Source organism: Pristiophorus japonicus, chromosome 2 (genome assembly GCF_044704955.1).
Source record: "Pristiophorus japonicus isolate sPriJap1 chromosome 2, sPriJap1.hap1, whole genome shotgun sequence".
Taxonomy (NCBI): domain Eukaryota; kingdom Metazoa; phylum Chordata; class Chondrichthyes; family Pristiophoridae; genus Pristiophorus; species Pristiophorus japonicus.
In genome coordinates this window covers 232,474,336-232,499,821 of record NC_091978.1, presented here as the reverse complement: position 1 = coordinate 232,499,821, position 25,486 = coordinate 232,474,336, and the positions used below count along the sequence as shown (strand labels likewise).

General features: G+C 42.4%; 1 protein-coding gene across 1 annotated transcript in view; it reads right to left on the bottom strand.

The window, feature by feature from the left end:
* wdfy3 (WD repeat and FYVE domain containing 3) overlaps positions 1-25,486 on the bottom strand; it is a 690,816-nt gene that overhangs the window by 23,602 nt on the left and 641,728 nt on the right. The window contains exons 61-63 of the mRNA XM_070871062.1: positions 25,226-25,408; positions 14,351-14,453; positions 2,075-2,428 (exon numbers count right to left, since the gene is read on the bottom strand). Coding sequence (XP_070727163.1) covers positions 2,075-2,428; positions 14,351-14,453; positions 25,226-25,408 — 640 coding nt within the window. The remainder of the gene's footprint in view (positions 1-2,074; positions 2,429-14,350; positions 14,454-25,225; positions 25,409-25,486) is intronic.

Sequence of the window (25,486 nt, the reverse complement as noted above, 5' to 3'; positions counted from 1 at the left end):
AACTTTTTATGAAAGTACCCATCATCAAAGTTAACAATGGACCTGGATGGAGAAGAGAATAGTGGTAAATTTTGTGCACCATTTCAAGATGATTCATTAATAATCTCAGAGAACTGATCGAAGCACAGCTGCCAGCATATCAATTGGGTTAACACCAGAAACTATATGTGAAGACAAGCATTTGAAACTAAAAAGTAATTGCTATTTGTTTTAAAGTTTGACTTTACTATTAAATTGCACTTTATTTTAAATGGGTATTTTGGATAATAGTATCATATACTATATTTTAAATGTTGGTACAGTACCATGTATTCTTTATGTACAGAATGTTTTTGGCTTGGTATATTATTATGAAATACCAGGACATACATCTGTTGTATAATTTTCCATTTTGGTTCAATGACAAAGAGAAATACAAAATAATGAAAAAGTAACATATTTATTAGCCTATAGTCATGCCTGAAGGAAAACTGGAAGACAAGTTTTGCAGCCCTCTTCTAGCCTTGGCAGACATTTGCTGAGGGTAACTGGTAGAAAATGTTAAAAAAATAACTACTTTAAATGTAGTGAAACAGGTTTATCCCTCCTCGTCCTTCTTGACTTGTCTATAGCCTTTGACACAGTTGACCACTCTATCCTTCTCCAACACCTCTCCATCGTTGTCCAGCTGGGAGGGACTACACTTGCCTGGTTCCATTCTTACCTATCTAACTGTAGCCAGAGAATCGCCTGCAACAGCTTCTCTTCCTGCCCCTGCATCGTTACCTCTGGTGTGCCCCAAGGATCTATCCTTGGTCACCTCCTATTTCTCATTTACATGTTGCCCTCTGGCGACATCATCTGAAAACACAGCATCAGTTTCCACATGTACGCCGATGACACCCAGCTGTACCTCAATACCAAATCTCTTGATCCCCTCCACGGTCTCTAACTTGTCAGACTACTTGTCCAACATCCAGTTTTGGATGAGCAGAAATTTTCTCCAATTGAATTTTGGGAAGACTGAAGCCATTGTTTTTGTTCCCCGCCACAAACTCCATTCCCTATCCCTCTTCCCAACTTCTGTCCGAGGTTGAACCAGCCTGTTCGCAACCTTGGTGTCATATTTGACCCCGAAATGAGACTTCAACCGCATATCCACAGCATATCTAAGACCGCCTATTTCCACCTCTAACATCGCCCGTCTCCATCCTTGCTTCAGCTCATCTGCTGCTGAAGCCCTCATTCATGCCTTTGTTACCTCTAGACTTGACTATTCCAACGCACTTTTGGCTTGCTTCCCACATTCTTCCCTATGTAAACTAGAGTTGATCCAAAACACGGCTACCCATGTCCTAACTCGCACCAAGTTCTGCTCACCCATCACTCCTGTGCTCGCTGACCAACATTGGCTTCCGGTTAAGCAACACGTCGATTTCTAAATTATTTTTTAAATCCCTCCATGGCCTCACCCCTCCCCATCTCTAATCTCCCCCGCCCCTCCCATCTCTAATCTCCCCCGCCCCCCCATTTCTAATCTCCCATCCACCGCCCCCCCCATCTCTAATCACCCCCCACCCAGAGATGTCTGCGGTCCTTGAATTCTGTCCTCTTGAGCATCCCTGATTATAATCGCTCAACCATTGGTGGCTGTACCTTCTGATGCCTAGGCCCCAAACTCGAACTCCCTGCCTAAATCTCTCCGCCTCTCTTTCCTCCTTTAAGACGCTCCTTAAAACCTACTTCTTTCACCGCTAATTTCTACTTGTGCGGCTCGGTGTCAAATTGTTTTACCTCATAATACTCCTCTGAAGCGCCTTGGGATGTATCACTACGTTAAAGGTGCTATATAAATACAAGTTGTTGTTGTTATTGGCTAGTTTAGGATATGTTAAGTCCAGTTAATCTGCATTCATACCAATACTTACTAAATAATGAGATTGATTAAAAAAAAAAGACCCCCTTCAAGAAAACCAATTATTAGCAGAACAGGTCATAAAAAGGAAACAAAAATTAGGACTAACATCTACTTACTGAAATAAGCTACTACTTAGTCGACATACATTTATGTGGAGTACACTATAAAAGCAGTTACCTTGTCTTAGCTGGTTATGGCGTCTTATTTCATTCTGAATTGACTGTTGATGAAGTTGGTGATGGTGATGTTGCATATGACTTTGAACTTGAGGCTGCTGTTGAGTTTGTGACTGCAGTTTAGATTGGCCTTCCGAGTAATTTACGAAGACAAACCCATCCTTCTCATCCAGGCTGAGTTGATCTGCCCAGCGTTTTGCTTCATCCCCATCTACAAACCAAGCTGCTCGGCCGGACATGCCCTTTGCCTTGTGTGCTGCAGAGCCAGATAAACTTTGCTTGGGTTTCGGATCTTGGATACTGCTCTGATCCTCCAGGTCAGAATCACTGCTCTCCTCATCCTGGGCATCACCACCTAAATTACAAATATAAATCAAATATCCATATCTCTCTCCACACAGTTACAGCAACAAAAAAATAAGAATCTGCATTGTTCCATGGGATTTGTAGTAGCATATTTAATTTGTCAATAGTTGCAATTTCTTTTTAATATTACTTCCATTGGAATTAAGTCAACAGTAGCTACAATTATGATCAACATGGTATTGTTCTTTTCAAATAAATTAAGAAAAAAATTAACCTGCAAGGGGTTTAGATTATATCAATAGCCACAAGAGGGAAGCTAGAGTTATTTTCATTTCAGCTGATAGCAACAATCCCAACAGATTTTTTTCTATTAGTATATATAATTCTTCTATTTTTCTCTCTTTTTGAACTTTCCTGTTAGAGAGCTGTTAAAATGCACAGCATTGACTGTTACCACCAATCTTTCACTATCATAAATTGCCACTGTACATTATGTAATTGAACGGAGATGTTTTACAAGACTATGACACAAGGGTTAGAACAGGGTCACCAAATGGGAAGTAAAAGTTTTACTGAAAAATTACTCATATACAAAGTCTTGAGCACACTGAAGTTTGAAGAATGTCCAAAGCACTCAAGCCCAGAGAGTCTGTTACAGCCTGGAAGAACACTTTCAAACAATTTATAAAAATTTATAAAATTTATAACAAGTTATAAAAAATCATTACAGTATGTAGAAAATATTGATTCCTCTTGCATAGTGAACAGAAAAGTTCCTCTGAGCTTGTAGAATCAGGTACACAAATGCACATTGGTTATATGTACATGTTAGTTAAATTTACACTATTAGAAATCTGATATCTTTTGCCATTAATTCAGTATTAAATGTATTGGCCCTGAGAATTCACAGGCTGGCGATCCTATAACTTATGATTGGATGGTCCACTGCAGACCCCAGTGAACTTTCCAGAGTCAGGCAGAGACTCCCTCATTTACCTGCAAATGATGCACACCCGTACCAATAGGGGTGTATCTAGGGCAACCGCCCTAAAACCAAGTCAGAACATCTGGCTTAACTGCCCAGGCCTGTCTTCAAGGGCCCAGAACAAGGTCATGACCTGGACCCTAGGTGGATCCCACATCCCCCACTGGGACAGTTGATACGCCTCATGCCAACCATACACCGAGTCCCTTTGAGGGTCGAGGTTGTGGGAACTCCAGTTGCAGGGAGTTTTGTCTCTGCCTCCATCAGTCTATCCAGAAAAGTGTCATACCTTATTTCCAGCAGATATGGTGGAAGTATGCCAGACCAGCTGAGGATGTTTGAGCCCGTTGTGGTTAAATATATAAAGGTTTAAGGCACACTGCAATCAACAAATTAAATAGATTCTCACATCAGCAGCACATTGCCTAACTCAGACAAAATAGTGCAGATTTTCTCGGCTGCAAGAGCTTGGCGAGGCGGAAGTGCTTATCGCAAATTTGGTGCTTCAGCTGCTCACAACTGTATATCCATTAAAATTAATGAAGTTTTTCACTCAAAATGATTAGAGGTGTTGATAAGTCTCAGTGACAGCACTTGGATCAGTCTATTATGGTGCTTTTGGATAAATGCTTGATAAATGGGTGTTGACACACCCTGCTTTAAGTATGTACTAGTTTAAATTCAAGTTTTAAAGATTAACAAGTCACTGCCTATTTAAACATCAATAGCATAACCTATTGTTCAAGCTTTAAAAAAAAAACTTTACACCCGAGAGCGCGGACCTGAGCAGAGGCGGCAGGAGCATAAATAGAATGGGAGAGAAGGCCCAGGACAGATTGCGGGGAGGGAAAGAAAGAAGGAAGGAAGAAAAGGAAGGAAGGAAGGAAAGGAAGGAAAACGCATTTCACGACCACCTGGCTTCTTTAAGCACTTTACAGCTAATGAAGCACTTTTGGAGTGTAGTCACTGTTGTAATGTAGGAAACGCGGCAGCCAATTTGCGCACAAGCAAGCTCCCACAATGTGATAATGACCAGATAATTATTTTTTTTATATGTTGATTGAGGGATAAATATTGGACAGGACACCGGGGATATCTCCCCTGCTCTTCTTCGAAATAGTGCCATGGGATCTTTTACGTCCGCTTGAGAGAGCAGACGGAACCTCAGTTTAACATTTCATCTGAAGGATGGCAGCGCTCCCTCAGCACTGCACTGGAATGTCAACCTAGATTTTTTTTGTGCTCAAGTCCCTGGAGTGGTGTGAAGGAATTCTATCTTATAACTTCAGTGCAAGAAAGAACCTGGTCATCAGGTGTGAGGTGCTCTCGGTGTTGTTGTATGTGGCGCACGTCTGGCCCATCTCACTGTGCCGCGGCAGTCACCCGGGCCGTCTTCCACTTTGTCTGGAGGTCCAAAATGGACAGTGTCCGCAGAGACACAATGTACAAATCTCTGGACAGTGGAGGAAAGGATGTTCCAAACGTGGTCCTCATCCTGATGGCCATCTTTGTGTGCGGCTGCATCAAGTTGGGCACAGATCCCCCGGTACGCAAACACCAAGTGTCACTACGTGCTGAGGTTCTACCTGTCCCCGGTGTTGCGAAGGATGGGTCTGGCCATGCTGCCGCGAAATGCTCCCACCAGTTGGACCATGCCTGTCCACCTGTCCTTTGTGGAAAAGTTTTTCAAAAAAAATCCCCTTTGACCACAAAGCCATAAAGCAGTGGTCGGCACGTAAGGTCCTGGACGCCCTACGAAAGAAGGAGGGTGGACCCTGTCGGGTGGTTCCCCGAGCAGACTGTCAAACTCGTTTGGCAGAACGTCTCATCGCCAGAGCTTTCACACAAGCACCAAGACGTAGCTTGGTCGGCGGTGAGGAGGGCCCTACCTGTCAGATCCTTCATGCACAGCCGGGGTTTCAGAGACACGGCACTCTGCCCCCGAGTTGGCTGTGGTGCGGACGAGACTGTCATCCATCTCCTTTGGGACTGCGCCTTTGCAAGGCAGGTCTGGAAAGAAATGCAGTGGTTGCTGTCGGGGTTCATCTCAAGCAGCTCCGTAACACAGGACTCTGTGCTCTACGGGCTGCTCCCAGGGACACACGCCGAGACAGACACCATCTGCTGCTGGAGGGCCATCAACTTGGTGAAAGATGCACTTTGGCCTTGCCAAAACTTACTGGTCTTCCAGAGCAAGGAGATGTCCACATCTACGTGTTGCAGACTGGCGCAATCCAAGATCCAGGAGTACATGCTGAGGGATGCACTAAAAATTGGTGCAGTCGCCGCAAAGGCACGGTGGGGTAGAGCCACAGTTTAAAGCCCTTCCGCCACGGTAAACCCAGAGGTTGGAATCAGTACAAAACTTCCCTCGGGCTGTACTTGTAAACTTTTTGTATACATTGAGCACCATGATCTGAAAACACCTATGTAGTGCCATGCAAGTTCTGTTTAGTAAAGTAAATTGCAAAGAAATGTAACTGTACCCTCACCCATTCTGTGTACCGTATAGTGCCACATGCAACGTAATTTGATGACTGTATTACAATGTATCCTGGATTGTATTGAACTATACCTTGCAATGTAAAGCAAGCAAATGTATTGAACGGAACTGCCGTCAGCATCCAAATGTATTGTATGGAATTGCTGACTGCATCCAAATGTACTGAACTGCTTTCCAATGTATTGTGCAAATTTTTATATGAATAAAGTATATTTTGAAATTTAAAAAAAATCTTATAACTTCTTTAAAAAGTAAGTCAAGCTGGTTTTGGAAATCCTAGCTATGAAAGAATTCTAGCCTTCAAGGGCTGACCCTGGATAAGTAACTTTATTAACTTGTTAAAACAAGACAATTGTTGAAATAAGCAGTCAGCCTGAATGGCCTAATCTGGATTGTCCATTGCAAGCAAATGGCATCCGCCCTCTGGACCTCAGACGGTAAACTGAACAATGGACACATGTAGACACACTCATTGGTTGAGTTGAATTAGCTAAATGTTAAGTACAAATGTCGTAGAAACAAGACCAAATTTTTGGGACTATGGAGAAGTTATTGTATAACTTCTTAAAAATGACATCATGTAACAAACACTCAGATGCCCATCACACAAACAAATTACATCTGCCCTTTGAACATAAATGGTAGACTCACAATAGCCATGTATTGATACAGCAGCTAAGAATGCAAGGGTCAACTAAAAATAACTAGCGATAATTAACTTGATCAACAAGAGACCTTGAGAAAAATAACCGAAAAGGGTAAAAATGTTGAAGGCTCAAATGAGAAAGTTAGACTCGCAAAAAACGGGCATAGACCTTTCTCGACTACAGAGCAAGGCAAAAGGCACCATGCCTGCTCTGTGGTCTTCTACTCTTCCATTTCTCGGGGATTGAAGGTAACTGCTACCTTGATAATTGATGGATATCCTGCTTAAACAATTTAAGAACTGTAATACTGTAATAAAGTTTAGATTTAAAAGTAAGATTCTCTATTAGAAATAAGAATGTATTTTTTACCTTATTTTAAGAATTGTTAACATTGCAATTGACTGACTCACCAACTGTAAATTGCAGATCAGTTCTTTAAATAAACCTCTATATATTTTAGAATTGTCTCTCAGTCTTCTGTATCAATAACTCGCTAGCCCCATTTCCGTACACTCTTTTGGTGAAGAGTTACATCTCTTACAATATCCAGGACATTACAATCTAGCTAAAACTTGCTAAAAAGTGCTATCCGGAGGATAGTAACATTCGTGGGTTGTTCCTTTCCTTTAGGGAGAGATAGACCGGACCTTTAAACCCAGTTAGCGTCTTCAGGATTCAGCTATCTCAATCTTAAGTTGAGAATGAACACCTGAGAAATACGATTATCTCAGATAGCCCCAAAGAGGCTAGGATTGTAATTATTCTCTCAGTGGGACTTGAACCCACCACCTTCTGACTCAGAGGCAAGAGTGCTACCCACTGAGCCACAGCTGACACCTAGGCATTTCTGCGGCCACAGAGGTGATTCCAGGATAGTATGTTGCCTCCCGTTTTCCAGGATCAAGGATGTCACTGAGTGGTTTCAAGATATTGTTTGCCGGGGGCGGGGGGGGGGAAGGGTGAACAGCCAGCAGCAGTGGTCCATGTCAGTACCAATGACATTGGTAGAAAGAGGGATGAGGTCCTGCAGGCAGATTTTAGGGAGCTAGGAGAGATTAAAAAGCAGGACCTCAAAAGGTAGTAATCTCCGGATTACTCCCAGTGCATTGTGCCAGTGCGTACAGAAATAGGAGGATAGAGCAGATAAATGCGTGACTGGAGAGCTGGTGCAAGAGGAAGGGCTTTCAATTCCTGAGACATTGGGATTGGTTCTAGGGGAGGTGGGACCTGTACAAGCCAGATGGGTTACACTTCAACAGGGCCGAGACCAATATCCTCGGGGGGAGAGGGGGTGGCGAGATTTGATAGTGCTGGTGAGGAGGGTTTAAACTAGCTTGGCAGGTGGGAACCTGAGTGTAGTTTTAGAATGGAAAGAAGCAAAGCTGGAAATGAAAGGCAGAAAACTTAGTAAGTGAGTTTGGAAGGCAGAGGAAACAAAGGCTAGAAAACAGACAACAAAGGAGTTTGCCAGTACTTCAATGCTAGACAAGTAGAAATATATCATAGCTATTACTGAAACACGGCTTCAGGAAGGGCAGGAATGGCAGCTCAACATTCCTGGTTACAGGATTTTCAGACAAGAGGGATACAGAACAAAGGAGGGGGGGGGGGGGTCACAATATTGTTCAAAAAAAACCTTTACAGTTGTGAGGAGGAATGATATAAGAACATAAGAAATAGGAACAGGAGTAGGCCATGCGGCCCTTCGAGTCTGCTCCGCCATTCAATAAGATCATGGCTGATCTGATCATGGACTCAGCTCCACTTCCCCGCCTGCTCCCCATAACCCCTTATCGTTTAAGAAACTGTCTATTTCTGTCTTAAATTTATTTAATATCCCAGCTTCCACAGCTCTCTGAGGCAGCGAAAACAGAATGCTAGAAGGATCATCAAATGAGACCATATGGGTTGAACTGAAGAACAAAAACGGGTCAATTACACTGTTGGGAGTGTATTTTTCTCCCCAAACAGTCAGGAGGAAATAGAAGAGCAAAATATGTAGGCAAATTTCTGAGAAGTTCAAAAACAATAGAGCAGTAATAGTAGGGGATTTCAACTATCCTAATATTAACTGGAATAGAACTAGTGTAAAAGATACAGAGGGTGCAGAATTCATAAAATACATTCCGAAGAACATTTTTAGCCACTACGTAGCAAACCCAAGAGGGCAGCAGTTCTGGACTTAGTTTTAACGAATGAAGCTGGGCAGGTGAAGGAGGATCAGTGGGAGAGCTTTATGGTGCTAGGGATCATAATAGAAACATAGAAATTTACAGCGCAGAAGGCGGCCGTGTCCACGCCGGCCAACAAAGAGCCACACTGACCTTGGTCAGCAGCCCTAAAGGTTACATATAAACCTATGGACAATGACGGAAAGGCAAAGAGCACCCAGCCCAACCAGTCCACCTCACACAACTGCGACACCCCTTATACTGAAACATTTTACACTCCACCCCAACCAGAGCCATGCGATCTCCTGGGAGAGGCAAAAAAACAGATAAAAACCCAGGTCAATTTAGGGAGAAAGAAATCTGGGAAAATTCCTCTCCGACCTATCCAGGCAATCAAAACTAGCCCAGGAGATCACGCTGGCCGTATTCTATTCCCTGCAGTACTTACTATTATATTTGCGTCATCCAACGAAAGGTCATCCAGTCTAATCCCAATTACCAGCTCTAGGTCCGTAACCTTGCAGATTACTGCACTTTAAGTGCCCAGCCAACCATCTCTTAAAAGTGGTGAGGGTTTCTGCATTCACCACTCTTCCAGGCAACGAGTTTCAGATCCCCACAACCCTCCGCGTAAAGAAGCCCCCCCCTCAAATCCCCTCTAAACCTTCCACCGACCACCTTAAAACTATGTCGCCTCGTTATAGACCCCTCCACCAATGGAAATAGGCCATTACTATCTACTATATTTTGTACACCTCAATGAGGTCTCCTCTCAACCTCCTCTGTTCCAATGAGATCAAAACCCAGCCTATCCAATCTGTCCTCATAACTAAGATTCTCCATTCCAAGCAGCATCCTAGTAAATCTCCTCTGCACCCTCTCTAGTGCAATCACGTCCTTCCTATAATACGGCAACCAGAACTGCACTCAATACTCCAGCTGTGGCCTAACCAAAGTATTATACAATTTAAGCATAACCTCCCTGCTCTTATATTCTATGCCTCAGCCAATAAAGGCAAGCATTCCGTATGCTTTCTTAACCACCTTATCCACCTGGCCTGCTACTTTCAGGGATCTGTGGACAAGCACTCCAAGGTCCCTTTGTTCATTTACACTATTAAGTGACCTACCGCTTAATGTGTATACCCTTTCCTTATTAGCCCTCCCAAAGTGCATCACCTCACAATTCTCTGAATTAAATTCTATTTGCCACTGCTCTGCCCACCTGACTAGTAGATTGATATCCTCCTGCAGCCCATGACTTTCCTCTTCATTATCAACCACACAGCCAATTATAGTATCATTTGCAAACTTCTTAATCATACTCCCTATATTCAAATCTAAATCATTGATATATCCCATAAAAAGCAAGGGACCCAGTACTGAGCCTTGCAGAACCCCACTGGAAACATCCTTCTAGTCACAAAAACATCCCATCATTACCCTTTGCTTCCTTCCTCCAAGCCAATTTTGGGTCCAACTTGCCACTTTGCCCTGTATCCCATGGGCTTTAACCTTCATGACCAGTCTACCATGTGGGACCTTACCAAAAGCCTTGCTAAAGTTCATATATACTACATCGTACACACTACCCTCATCGACCCTCTTAGTTACCTCCTCAAAAAATTCAATCAGGTTAGTCAAACACGATCTTCCCTTAACAAATCCGTGCTGATGTCCCTAATTAATCCTCGCCTTTCCAAATGCAGATTTATCCTGTTTTTCCAATAATTTTCCCACCATTGAGGTTAGGCTGACAGGCCTGTAATTTCTCGGCCTATTCCTTTCTCCTTCTTAAACAAGGGTACTACATTAGCAGTCCTCCAATCCTCCGGCACCATGCCCAGATCCAAAGAGGACTGGAAAATGATGGTCAAGGCCTCTGCTATTTCCTCTTTTACTTCGCTCAACCGCCTGGGATGCATTTCATCTGGGCCTGGGGACTTATCTACTTTCAAAGCTGCTAAACCCCTTAATACTTTCTCTCTCACTATATTTATTTCATCCAGAATATCACACTCCTCCTTGATAGCAGTATCTGCATTGCCCCTTTTCTTTGCGAAAACAGATGCAATATCTTCCACCTCCACACAAAGATTACCCTTATGGTCTCTAATAGGCCCTATACTTTCTTTAGTTACCCTCTTATTCTTAATATATTTATAGAACATCTTAGGGTTTTCTTTAATTTTACTGGCTCTCTCTTACCATTCCTAATATCCTTTTTAATTTTGCCTCTTAACTTTCTATATTCCTCTAAAGATTCTACAGTATTTAATTCAGTTAGATTTAGCATAGTTATGGATAAGGACCAGGTGTAAAAGTTCTCAACTGGGGAAAGGCCATTTTATGAAGCTGAGATGTGATATAGCAAAATTGGACTGGAAACAGCTACTTGAAGATAAATTAGTGTCGGAGCAGTGGGAGGCATTCAAGTAGGAGATAGTGAGGGTTCAGAGCAAATATATTCCTGGAATTTAGGTGACTCCTAAATCTAGAGCCCCCTGGATGTCAAGGAGCATACGGAGAAGGAAAAAAAGAGAAGATTTTGTCATATACTGAGAGCTCAATAGAAAGCCAAGAGGTGGATAGAAAGTGCAGGGGTGAAATTAAAAAGGAAATTAGGAAAACAAAGAGAAGGCATGAAAAGATATTGGCAAGTAAAACCAAGACGAACCCAAAGATGTTTTATAAATACATAAAGACAAAGATGATAACTAAAGAAAGAGTGGAGCCTATTTAAGCCCAAAAAGGTCTCTAATAGTGTGGAGGTGGAAGAGGTGGGTATGGTTTTTAATGAATACTTTGCGTCTGTTTTCACAAAAGAGAGGGACAATGCAAACATTGTAGTTAAGCAAGAAGAGTGTGAAATATTAGATGGGATCAACATAGTGAGCGAGGCAGTATTAAGAGGTTTAGCATCTTTAAAAGTAGATAAATCACAAAGCCCAAATGAAATGTATCCCAGGTTGTTAAGAGAAGCAAGGAAGGAAATAGCAGAGGCTCCGACCATCATTTTCTAATCCTCTCTGGCTATAGGTGTGGTGCCGGAGGACTGGATGACTGCTAACATTGTACCGTTGTTTAAAAAGGGAGAAAGGGATAGACCGAGTAATTACAGGCCAGTCAGCCTAACCTCGGTGGTGGGCAAATTATTGGAAAAATTTCTGAGAGATAGTATCAATAGTCATTTAGAAAGGTGCAGATTAATCAAGGGCAGTAAGCATGGATTTGTTGAGCAAAGGTCATGACTGACTAACTTGATTGAAGTTTTTTGTGGATGTAACGAAGAGGGTAGCGCATTTGATGTGGTCTACATGGACTTTAGCAAAATCTTTGATCAGGTACCGCATGGCAGGTTGGTCAGAAAAGTAAAAGCACATGGGATCCAAAGGAAAGTGGCAAATCAGATCCAAAATTGGCTAAGTGGCAGGAAGCAAAGGGTAATTGTCGATGGGTGTTTTTATGACTGGAAGGCTGTTTCCAGTGGGGTCCCGCAGGGCTCAGTATTAGGTCTCTTGCTTTTCGTGGTATACATCAATGATTTAGACTTCAATTTGGGGTCACGATTAAGAAGTTTGCAGACAATACAAAAATGGCTGTGTGGTTGATAATGCGGAAGATAGCTGTAGACTGCAGGAAGATAACAATGGACTAGTCAGGTGGCAAATGGAATTAAATCTGGAGAAGTGTGAGGTAATACATTTGGGCATGGAATACACAATAAATGGTAGGATGTGTAGAGGAACAGAGGGACCTTGGAGTGCATATCCACAGATCCCTGAAGGCAGCAGGACAGGTAGATAAGGTGGTTAAGGTGGCATATGGGATACTTTCCTTTATTAGTCGAGGCACAGAATACAAGAGCAGAGGTTATGCTAGAACTATATAAAACACTTACAGGAAAGATGTAATTGCACTTGAAAGGTTATAGAGGAGATTTATGAGGATGTTACCACGACTGGAAAATTTTAGCTATGAGTTAAGATTGGATAGGCTGGGGTTGTTATCTTTGGAGGCTGAGGGGAGACTTGATTGAGGTGTATAAAATTATAAGTGGCCTAGATAGAGTGGATAGGAAGAACCAATTTCCCTTAAGAGAGAGATCAATAACCAGGGGGCATAGATTTAAAGTAATTGGTAGAAGTATTAGAGGGGAGTTGAGAAGAATTTTTTTCACCCAGAGGGTGGTGGGGATCTGGAACGCACTGCCTGAAAGGATGGTAGAGGCAGAAACCCTCATCGCATTTAAAAAGTACTTGGATAAGCACTTGTGACCTGAAAGGCTATGGACCAAGAGCTGGAAGGTTGGATTAGGCTGGATAGTTCTTTTTCGGCCAACACAGACGATGGGTTGAATCATCTCCTTCTGTGTCATAAATTTCTAGGATTCGGAGATCAACTCGAGTTTTTTTCTCTCATGTCAAGAACTTACAACTGTTCAAATTTGTTCCTTGAGTAACATTGGTCTCTCCTGTTATCTATTGTCATTGATATCGCTGTTTCATTAGAGTTCGTTTGTCAGTGGGGAGAAAGAAACTGAGGATTGCCCGGACTGGACTTAAGAACCAACTGGTTTCACCTTGGATACCTGCCCTTGCTGTCGCTCCTTTCTTGAAAAGGCTCTTCTGGCTGCCCATATCCTCACTCCATTCCTGAGATGTCTTCTTGGCTTCCTCGCCCTAGGAGTCATTTCAATTGCTCTTGTTCTGCTGCCAAAACACCAGCTTCATAGTACCCTGCCTGGCTCTCTTTTTTTTTTAAAACAGATAATATACATGTGAACTTAAGACACTTCAACATATATGGGGCACCCTCTGCAGCCACCTGCAAGTTTTGGAAGCTACCCTTTACCACAATCATCAGCTGTCTGCCGTTCAGCCATCTATCAACTTTTAGACCATAGGCCCCAATTTCCATAACAAATTTCTTGTGCAGCTTTCTCGAAGTTCACGCAAATGATATCTACCATATCTCCCACCTATATCATCCATTCTTTAAAAATAATTCTCTCATTAGTCAAACATTGCCTATCTTTCGCAAATCCAAGTTCACCATCTCTGATCAGTCAATTCCCTTTCAAGAACTATTTTATTTTATCTCCAATTATGGTCTCTAGTAATTTGCCTACAACAGATGCAAGGCATATTGGTCAACAGTTGCTCGAGTTTTTTCCCTTTTGAACAAATAATTGCTCGGTTTCCTTTTTGTGGTGGCAAATTTGAATATATTGTCTGAGGTAATAAAAAGCTAACAATTTCGACTTGTCTAGAGAACATACTGTAAACAAAGTGGGGGTGGGGGTCGTCCTCTTTAAATCTCAGGGCACTTTTCTGTGCATACATTAGCAGTTAAGATGGCTCTTAATGACAGGAGAAATAGAATCAAGTGAAAAATTTGAGGAAGGTCACTTGACCAAAACGGCAGCATTAGGGTGACTGTTTCCTTCCTGTCGATAGTGGTAAATCCCGATTTCCTGAATAAATCAAGAATAATACATGCATCATTCTTCAATAACTAATCTTTAACTTGTGTCTCAGTTCAAAAAGTCTAAACTGAGCCTATGAGAAATGCAGCCAGGATTCCAAGCAATGTCATTCCTCATTGTGTAAAATATCAAGGAAGCAAATCATCTCCATAGCTCTATACCACACAGTGCTCTCACCTATCTGTGCGTCTGCAGAAGATTCATGCATGTTTTCTGGAAGTTTGATATTCTCCTCTGGAGCTGGGGTTTCTGGAACCTGCAGAAACTCCATTCTCCAAAACTGAAGAAACAAGAATATGCAGATTAACAAAGATAGATAATAAATCAAAACAGCAGTAAACAGTTCATTAAAAAGATTTCCATAACGTGCCTTCCCTCCTCTCCCAGTCAAAAGTGCAAAACATACGGGACATTGAAATAAAGGGCTTAAAAATTGCGGCGCACGCACCCGGCGAGGCCTCGCAAATGCTGGTTCTCAGCGCGTGATGCGCATGTGCTGAGAACCAGCTTTTCCAATCTGTCAAAATTTCTTTTGACAGATTGAACGCAGCCCTGCAGGAAGGACATCCGTAGGGCAGAGATTGGACTATTTGCCCAACTCTTGCCCAGTGAATGTCCTTCAAACTCTTACGCCCGGTAAAAGCAGGTGTATAGCCTACTTTTACCAGCGTAAGAGTTTTAAAACATAGAAAAATTAGATGTAATCACTCATTTTTATATTAAAAACCCTGTCCATTAAGGTAAGTTTATTTTCAACCCTATAAAAACACATTTAAAAAAAATTCAAAAAATTAAATTTTTTTCTAAAACATTTAACTACATTCAATTTCAATTTTAAATATGTGAGGAGTTTTTTTTAAATTTATTGTGTTGCGTTTCTTGTTTTAGGGGGGTATTCTCATTGATAGTAAAGAGAGCCCGTACAAACAGCTCCCATTATTATCAATGAGAATACTAGATAGTCATTGGTGGTCCAGGCCCACGTGATTCCAGCATATGCATACGTATCTGGAATACACGTTCCCATATGCTGCACAGCGAATGAAGGCCTCCGACCGGAATCCTACGTTCCTCTGGGACCACCAGGTATTTTCGTAGATTTTGGGGGGGGGGTCAGAGGTGTTCATTCGAAGGAAGACTCTGATCTTTATTTTCCCCCCAATACTTTTTCCAAGATATTCTATGAACTAAACATAAAAATAGCTGATTTGCAATACATAATAGCAAAAAATTTAAGCCATTGCCTCAGTCATAGTAAAATCACATTTTGAATGATCTGCCAGGTAGGAGTGTAGAAGCAAAAATATATGTATGTTATAAATGCAGCTTAATATTATTGTGGGAGAATTAGGATCATAGATGGAGGAGATTCGATGTGTTGAATGGCTATGTATTGTCATTGATTTTTATTAAAATCCATGAACAGATTTGCAGAGGAGAGGGAGGTGTTGTCAAAGTGAATGGTGATTTGCTGCAGTGTATCCTGTAGATTATATATACTGCAGCAAGATATAACTGGTGGTACACCTCAGGAATCTGCATCAGGAACTCTCTTGTTTCCCATATACATAAATAATTTTGGACAAAGGAAATTATATCAAAATTTCCCTTTGATGCCAAATTAGGGAATATGGCAAACTGAGGAAAAATGCAGGAGATTGCAGGACTCGCACAGGTTAGAGGAGTGAGCAGATATATAGTATGTGCAATTTAACAGATAACTGTGAAACACTATATTTAGGAAAATGGGATAAAAATGAAAATATAACTTTTATGGTAATATTGTCAATAAAGTGGAGGAACATTGAGATACAGAGATATCTTAAAAACCAGGACTTCAGGGGGAAAACGCCTTAACAGGGCAAATGGATTGCAGGGCCTGGAGTTCCCTCCTTGGGCACAACCCAGATGTTAGACCCAAAAATGCAGCTTATGCTGCGTCCATTTTGACATTCAAGTTACACTCAAGAATCTTCCCAGTCTCATTAGCAAACGGCTAAACTTAAAATGGGTGTAAGTCAGTTTAAACAATTGGAGCCCGAGGAAAACGGCGAACCCACACCATATATTTATTCTTAAGTCTGAAAACTTAAGTTTTAACTAAATTAACCATCATTCATGCACATCAGGCACAGTATGGTTCGGAACCTGCAATCGGGGAAGCTTTACAATTTTTAAACATGACTTATCCATAAAAATGCCAAGAAACAGCAAATACAGAGTATGTTTCAGAAAGGATACATTTTTTTAAAAACTCAAAATTGCAATTATACACAAGAATGATTTTCTTTTCTGCTGCCACTGAAAATCTGCTGGCAATGTTGAGACCCTCCGAACCAGCGCAATTATGGATACTTGCATTTGAGTTGGGGCGTGGCCTGTTTTGTGGGCGGAGGTTCGCTTGGGCGAAGGGATTGGTGGAACTAAAAGATCGAGGAGACTTAGGCATATTGTAGTTATGTGCGTAACTCACTTGCACCAAAAATTCTGCAATTTTTTAAGCCATGTAATTGGCATGCACCCAGGTTACATATCTCTTTGGGTGCAAACCAGGCCTAGGCTTGATGCATAGGGACATTAAATACAAAAGCAGAAGAAGAATAATAATTTGTACAAGACATTGGTTAGGCCACAGCTGCAGTCCTGTATGAATTTTTGAGCGTACAGAAAGGATATTGGCGCCATGGAAAAGATGCTAAATATCAGGGATGAGATAATATAATTATGGTGACAGACTTTCAAAACTAGAACTGTATTTATTAGAGCAAAAGTGACTAAGGGAGGATTTAATAGAGGTGTTCAAAGGTTTGCAGAGAAGGTCAAGGAAGTGTTCAAAAATGTGAAATTGTTTAACAGTAAATATTTGTCCACTGTTCAGTGAATCAGCAACAAGGGGACATAAAATACAGGATCAGCACTAAAAGGGTACAGTGGGAGGTTAGCTAATTTTTTTCAGGCAAAGTGAGTTATTAAAATATGGAATGCATTATGGCAAGTGCCCATTAAAGATAAAATATATCAAAGGATATAGATAAAGAGGAGGAAAATGGGATTACAGTGGAGGTTGAGATTGGCATAGGCACTTTGGGTCAAATAGCCTCTTTCTGAACTTACATTCACTGGGAGTGGAATTATGATTTTGGAATTAGGAGCAGGAGAAGGCCATATGGCCCTTTGAGCCTGCTCTGCCATTTAATAAGATCATGGCTGATCTTCGACTTCAACTCTTCTTTCCTGCCCAATCTCCATATCCCTTGATACCCTTAGAGTCCAAAAATCTACCTATCTCAGTCTTCATAGAATCAATGGGCTCAATTTTCCCCAAAGCATTTTTTGGCCGTACTTGAAGAGTTATGCCCGATTCTCTCTCTCTCCCTCTCTCAGCCTTCCTGTGTGAGAGAACCGGGGACCGAGAATGGGACCGGACATCCTTCGGGCGGGGTTGGAGGTAAGTTGCTGCTATGTGTTGTCAATTCTTTCAGTGTGTCGGGGCATCTGCTGCGCTGATTTCCTTAACTCTAGAGAAGGTTTTTCAGGACAGGCCACATACGCTGGCCTGATCAGAACAGGAGTCGCTCTCAGCTGGCCAAATTTCCCTAAATGGCCAGAAGTGGCGTAGGTGGCTGGTTACGCCCCCTTTGGCTGAAAAAAAAACTGACTTTAAAAATTCGTAACTGAGTTACGCTGGTGCACATTGATTGGGGAAACTGGGGATTTTTAAGTTAGGCCAGAAAAAGCAGCCTGCTCCAAAAAAACGGTGCAAATACTGGGGAAAATTGAGCCCATAGAATGGTTACAGCACGGAAGGCGGCCATTCGGTCCATTGAGCCCATGCTGACTCTCAGCTAGTCCCACTCCCCCGCCCTTTCCCTGTAGCCCTGCAAATTGTTTTCCTTCAGGTACTTATCCAACTCCCTTTTGAAAGATAAAATTGAGTCTGCCTCCACCACCCTTTCAGGCAGTGCATTCCAGATCTTAACCACTCACTACATCATAAAGTTTTTTCTTACTTCGTCCTTGGTTCTTTTGCCAATCACCTTAAATCTATGTCCTCTGGTTCTCGATCCTTCTGCCAATGGGACCAGTTTCTCTCTATCTATTCTGTCCAGACACCTCATGATTTTGAACACGTCTATCAAATCTCCTCTCAATCTTCTCTGCTCCACGGAGAACAACCCCAGCTTCTCCAGTCTATCAATGTAACTGAAGTCCCTCATTTCAGGAATAATTCTCCTAAATCTTTTCTTTTCTTTCTCCAAGGCCTTCACATCCTTCCTAAAGTGTAGTGCCAAGAATTGGACACAATACTCCAGTTGGGGCTGAACCAGTGTTTTATTCAGGTTCATTACATTTTCCACACATTTGTACTCTATACCTCTATTTATACCCAGGATCCCATAAGCCTGTTTAGCTGCTTTCTAAAATGGTCCTGCCATCTTCAACGATTTATGCACACATACCCCCAGGTCTATGTTCGTGCACTCCCTTTAGATTGTATTGATTGGGTTAACTGCGCCCCCACTCCCCTCCATAGGTTTTGCTGGGAAGAAGTATAAGAAGGGGTCTCAAACAATTAGGTTGTAGAGGCATTCTGTAAGAAGCTTTTGAACATCCACAAGACGAGCCGAGGAGGGTTTTGGGTTGGCCGAGGACCCACATGCGTCACACCAGACGTCTGAGCAAGCCTAGAGGCCAGGTCCGACGGGGGTTGACCCGTGGAGATCGCCTCTTCTACCCAGGGCCCAATGGGTAACATAACCTTGATTGTGCCTTGTTTATCTACTGCTCAGATGCTGTAATGCATCAAGTCTCACTTTCATTGAATAAAATATAATTACTGTCACTATTACAGGGCAAGTTGAATCTTTCAGAACTTAGGAGTGAAAGAGTGAATTGGCACAAAGCCAGAAACCCAACAACCTGCAGACTTTGACTTTATACACATAGGCAGCAAGAACCTCATACCTGTTGAACAAAGGAAAAGGCTCAGGTTCCCGCAAGCACTCCACCCTGGGATCCCCTTACTTGCCTGAGTTACTGTCACACCCTCCTGTCCCTGACCCTAACCCTAACGAGACCTGTACCACTACCTAACCTAAGGGGTGTGACTGCTACTTGGATCAAAGTGTACAGATAACACTCCTCCGCAATGTCTGTGCCTCGGACTCCAGCTCAACAACTCTGAGCTGAAGTTCCTTGAGATGCAAACACTTACTGCATACGTGGTCATCCGGGATCGCGCTGCTCTCCACAAACTCTCACATACTGCAGTCGCGGCACACCACCTGCACTACCATCCCTATATAACTTTGTTTTATTTATTTAATTAAAATGTATGTATTTAATTTATTAACTTAGTTTATAGCTTTATTTTTAGCTAATTACTAAATCTAGTTTAAGTGTTAGATAGGTTAAATTAAATATTTACCTGTAACACAAAACACTAAGTATTGGAGGCACAAACAAAAGCAGCACCTCCTTGCCCCTCTGCTCCGAATTCCCACTCTCTCCAAACTCTTGTTTAAGTGTACTCTGTTTAAGATCACTCAGAGAAGATTGACCTGGAAGAGTCCAGTCTGTCGTTCTGGTTCTTACACTTTAACCATGGTGCTGAATGACAGCAGCTGTACACCTCTTTTAGAATAGCAAAAGCTGGCACCGCTGAAGCCAGGAACCGGTGTGACAGGATGGAGATAGCTGGTATACATGTGTTGGGAATGCAGAGAAAAAAAGATAAAAGGAGCAGCAGTAAAGAAAAAATGCAATGAAATCAAGTCCAAGAAGGTAAGCAACCAGGAGGGAGGTTTGGAGTGAGAGGCTGAGAAAAAAATACACACAATGGGGACACAGCAGCAAAAAGATGAGGAGATTGGGGAATAGGCAAATGGCAGAGACATTGAACAAATATTTTATATCGGTCTTCACAGTAGAAGACATTAAAAACATCCCAATAATGGATAATCAAGGGGCTATATGGAGGGAGGAACTTAAAACAATCACTGTCACTAAAGAAGTAGTACTTGGTAAAATAATGGGACCAAAGGTGGACAAGTTCCCTGGACCTGATGGCTTGCTTCCGAGGGTCTTAAAAGAAGTAGCTGCAGGGATAGTGGATGCATTGGTTGTAATCTACCAAAATTCCCCAGATTCTGAGGAGGTCCCAGTGGATTGGAAAACCGCAAATGTAACACCCCGATTTAAAAAAAGGAGGCAGAGAGAAAACAGGGAATTATAGACTGGTCAGCCTGACATCGGTAGTGGGTAAAATGATGGAATCAATTATTAAGGATGTCATAGCAGCGCATTTGGAAAGAGGTGACATGATAGGTCCAAGTCAGCATGGATTTGTGAAAGGGAAATCATGCTTGACAAATCTTCTGGAATTTTTTGAGGGTGTTTCCAGTAGAGTGGACAAGGGAGAACCAGTTGATGTGGTGTATTTGGACTTTCAGAAGGCTTTCGACAAGGTCCCACACAAGAGATTAATGTGCAAAGTTAAAGCACATGGGATTGGGGGTAGTGTGCTGACGTGGATTGAGAACTGGTTGGCAGACAGGAAGCAAAGAGTAGGAGTAAATGGGTACTTTTCAGAATGGCAGGCAGTGACTAGTGGGGTACCGCAAGGTTCTGTGCTGGGGCCCCAGCTGTTTACATTGTACATTAATGATTTAGACGAGGGGATTGAATGTAGTATCTCCAAATTTGCGGATGACACTAAGTTGGGTGGCAGTGTGAGCTGCGAGGAGGATGCTATGAGGCTGCAGAGTGACTTGGATAGGTTACGTGAGTGGGCAAATGCATGGCAGATGAAGTATAATGTGGATAAATGTGAGGTTATCCACTTTGGTGGTAGAGACAGACTATTATCTGAATGGTGACAGATTAGGAAAAGGGGAGGTGCAACGAGACCTGGGTGTCATGGTGCATCAGTCATTGAAGGTCGGCATGCAGGTACAGCAGGCGATTAAGAAAGCAAATAGCATGTTGGCCTTCAGAGCGAGGGGATGAGAGTACAGGGGCAGGGAGGTGTTACTACAGTTGTACAGGGCCTTGGTGAGGCTACACCTCTGGAGTATTGTGTACAGTTTTGGTCTCCTAACTTGAGGAAGGACATTCTTGCTATTGAGGGAGTGCAGCGAAGGTTCACCAGACTGATTCCCGGGATGGCGGGACTGACATATCAAGAAAGACTATCAACTGGGCTTGTATTCACTGGAGTTCAGAAGAATGAGAGGGGATCTCATAGAAACGTTTAAAATTCTGATGGGTTTAGACAGGTTAGATGCAGGAAGAATGTTCACAATGTTGGGGAAGTCCAGAACCAGGGGTCACAGTCTAAGGATAAGGGGTAAGCCATTTAGGACCGAGCTGAGGAGAAACTTCTTCACCCAGAGAGTGGTGAACCTGTGGAATTCTCTACCACAGAAAGTTGTTGAGGCCAATTCACTAAATATATTCAAAAAGGAGTTAGATGTAGTCCTTATTACTAAGGAGATCAAGGGGCATGGCGAGAAAGCAGGAATGGGGTACTGAAGTTGCATGTTCAGCCATGAACTCATTGAATGGCAGTGCAGGCTCGAAGGGCCGAATGGCCTACTCCTGCACCTATTTTCTATGTTTCTATGAAAACAGGAAACTATAGACCAGTTAGACTAACATCTGTCGTTGGGGAAAATGCTGGAGTCCATTATTAAGGAAACCAGAGCAGGACATTTGGAAAAGCATAATTTAATCAAGCAGAATCAGCATGGTTTTTGAAAGGGAAATCATGTTTGACAAATTTGCTGCAGTTCTTTGAGGATGTAACGAGCAGGGTGGATAAGGGGGAACCAATGGATGTGGTGTATCTGGATTTCCAGAATGCATTTGATAAGATGCCACATAAAAGGTTAGTGTACAAGATTAAAGTTCACGGGTTTGGGGGTAATATATTAGCATGGATAGAGGATTGGCTAACTAACAGAAAACAGTCGGAATAAATGGGACATTTTCCAGTTGGCAAACAGTAACTAGTGGGGTGCCACAGGGATCAGTGCTGGAGCCTCAACTATTTACAATCAATATTAATGATTTGGATGAAAGGGCCAAGTGTAAGGTAGCCAAGTTTGCTGATGATACAAAGGATGGGGTGGAAAGCAAGTTGTGAGGAGGACACAACAAATCTGCAAAAGGACATAGACAGGCTAAGTAAGTGGGCAAAGATTTGGCAGATGGAATATAATGTGGGACAGTGTGAGGTTATCCACTTTGACAGAAAAAATAAAAAAGCTAATTATTATTTAAATGGAGAAAAATTATAAAATGCTGCAGTACAGAGGAACCTGGGGTCCTTGTGCAAGAAACACAAAAAGTTAGTATGCAGGTACAGCAATTAATCAGGAAAGCAAATGGAATGTTGGCCTTTATTGCAAGGGGGATAGAGTATAAAAGCAGAGAAGTCCTGCTACAACTGTACAGGGTATTGGTGAGGCTACACCGAGAGTGCTGCATACAGTTTTGATCTCCTTATTTAAGGAGGGATATACTTGCATTGGAGGCAATTCAGAGAAGGTTCACTCGGTTGATTCCTGAGATGAAGGGGTTGACATGAAGAAAGGTTGAGCAGGTTGGGCCTGTACTCATTGGAGTTCAGAAGAATGAGAGGTGATCTTATTGAGACATATAAGATAATGAGAGGGCTTGACAAGGTAGATGCAGAGAGGATGTTTCCACTCATGGGGGAATCTAGAACTAGGGGACATAGTTTTAGAATAAGGGATCGCCCATTTAAAACTCAGATGAGGAGGAACGGGTTCATCTCCGACACTTCCCTTCCTCGACTTCTCTATCTCCATTTCTGGGAATAAGCTATTGACAAACATTCACTGACTCCCACTCCACTTCCTGTAAGGACTCCATTCCATTCTCCCAGTTTCTCCGACTCAGTCGCATCTGTTCCGACGACACCACCTTCCACACGAGTACTTCCGATAAGTCTTCCTTTTTCCTCAACCGAGGATTCCCCACACCATGGTGGATATGGCCCTCGACTGTGTCCGTTCTATTTCCCGCACTTCTGCTCTCACCCCTTCCCCTCCCTCCCAGAACCACGATAGGTTCCCCTTATCCTCACCTTTCACCCCACCAGCCTCCACATTCAATGGATCATCCTCCGCCATTTCCGCCACCTCCAGCATGATCCCATCACCAAACACATCTTCCCCTCCCCTTCCAGTTCACCATTCTGAAGGGACCGCTCCCTCCGTGACACTCTGTTCCACTCCTCAATCACCCCAGCACCCCCTCCCACGGCACCTTCCCATGCAAGCACAGGAGAAACAACACAATCCCTCCATTATCCAGAGCCCCAAACACTCCTTCCAGGTGAAACAGCGATTTAAATTCAGTATACTGTATTCGCTGCTCATGATGTGGTTTCCTCTACATTGGGTAGACCAAACGTAGATTGGGTGCCCGCTTTGCAGAACACCTCCATTCAGTCCGTAAGCACGACCCCTTGCATCTGGTCGCCTATCACTTTAATTCTCCGCTCCACTCCAACTCTGATCTCTCCGTCCTCGGCCTCTTGCACTGTTCCAATGAAGCTCAATGCAAGCTCAAGGAACTGCACCTCATCTTTCGTTTAGGCACTTTGCAGCCTTCTGGACTCAACATCGAGTTCAACAATTTCAAACCATAACCTCTGCCCCAATATTTTTCTTCTTTTTTTCTGTTTTATTTTGCTTTCCCACAGCAGCTGTTGATGATTCTGCCATCTCCATTTAAATCCCATCTACTCTCACCTTTTCTTTCTTAACTTGTCCTATTACCATCTCTTTTTGCCTTGCATCATTATCTCTTTTGCCTTCCAGCGTATCACAGATCTTCCCTTTCCCTGCCCCTACACTTGCTTAAAAACCTGTTACATCTCTAACTTTTTCCAGTTCTGACAAAGGGTCACCGATCTGAAATGTTAACTCTTGTTTCTCGATCCACCGATGCTGCCTGACCTGCTGAGTATTTCCAGCATTTTCTGTTTTTATATTATATAAAGGATTATAGGCACTCACTGACCCTACAAACGATTGAGTTAACAGCAGGTTCTCTAACACAAGATAAATATAGATGAGGAAGGCCAGCTATCCTATCTCAGTTCAGATCCCCCAGTATATCACTTACCGGGATCGTGGAGATGAAAACCTTAGATTTGTCGAATAAATTTAAGCATCTACCAAGCTACTACCCAGAAGATCATTACAGGCATTACTCACTCTTTGAAGATATTCCTACTGACATCTGCTCTAAATTGCTCTTATGATTTTTAACCTATGCCACTTTGTTGTAGTATCTGGCATGCATTGAAAATAAAGAGTCTTCTGGATTTATCCTGTCCATACCATTTAATATCTTGCATTCTTTTAGAAGGTCCCTTCTCAGTGACCTCTTTTCAAGTCTGAAGAACCCCAGATTATCCAGACTTTTCCTGTAGCTCTATCCTTTGACCCCCAGAGACAGGCATGCATGTTTCCTTTATGACTTGGTGACAAAAATTGAACACACTACTCAAAATGCAGTTTGACGAGGGCACTGCAGTTTTAGCATGCCATCTCGCAAGTTATACTAAATTGATCTGATCATGCCTTAACCTTCTAAATTCTAGGGACTGCAACTCTAGTTTATGTAATCTCTCCTCGTAATTTAACCCTTGGAGTCCAGGTATAATTCTGATAAATCCACACGGCACTCCCTCAAAGGCTAATATATCCTTCCTAAGGTGTAGTGCCCAGAACTGAACACAGTGTTCCAGGTGTTGCCTAACTAGGGCTTTGTATAGCTGTAGCATAACTTCTACCCCCTTGTATTCCAGTCCCCTAGACATAAAGGTCAGCATTCCAATAGCCGTTTTGATTTTAGATACTAAAATATTAAACATTACTGAACATTTTAGATTCAGAGCAGGATTTTAAAGCTATGTAATTTCCATACATCTTCTCTCCTAGATACTCTTGTAAGGCAGATTCAATGATTATGGACATTCTTTTTGTCTGGTGCACAATGGAATACAGTACTTACCCTGACCACACCATCTGAATGTCCTGTGACTATAACGTTCTGTGTGTCCCACTCATTCATCTCAGATACACAGCAGCACACAATCTGTTGACTGCGTCCTGTAAATGTATTCACATTCACCACCGGGTTCCCATTGATGTTCCATACATGAATATACGTGCCAGCACAAGAAACAATGTCTCCCTATTGAAAATTATGTAAAATCAGCAAGACTTTATTTAAAGTGAAAAGACATATTACAATTGTTTAGTTTTAACGAGT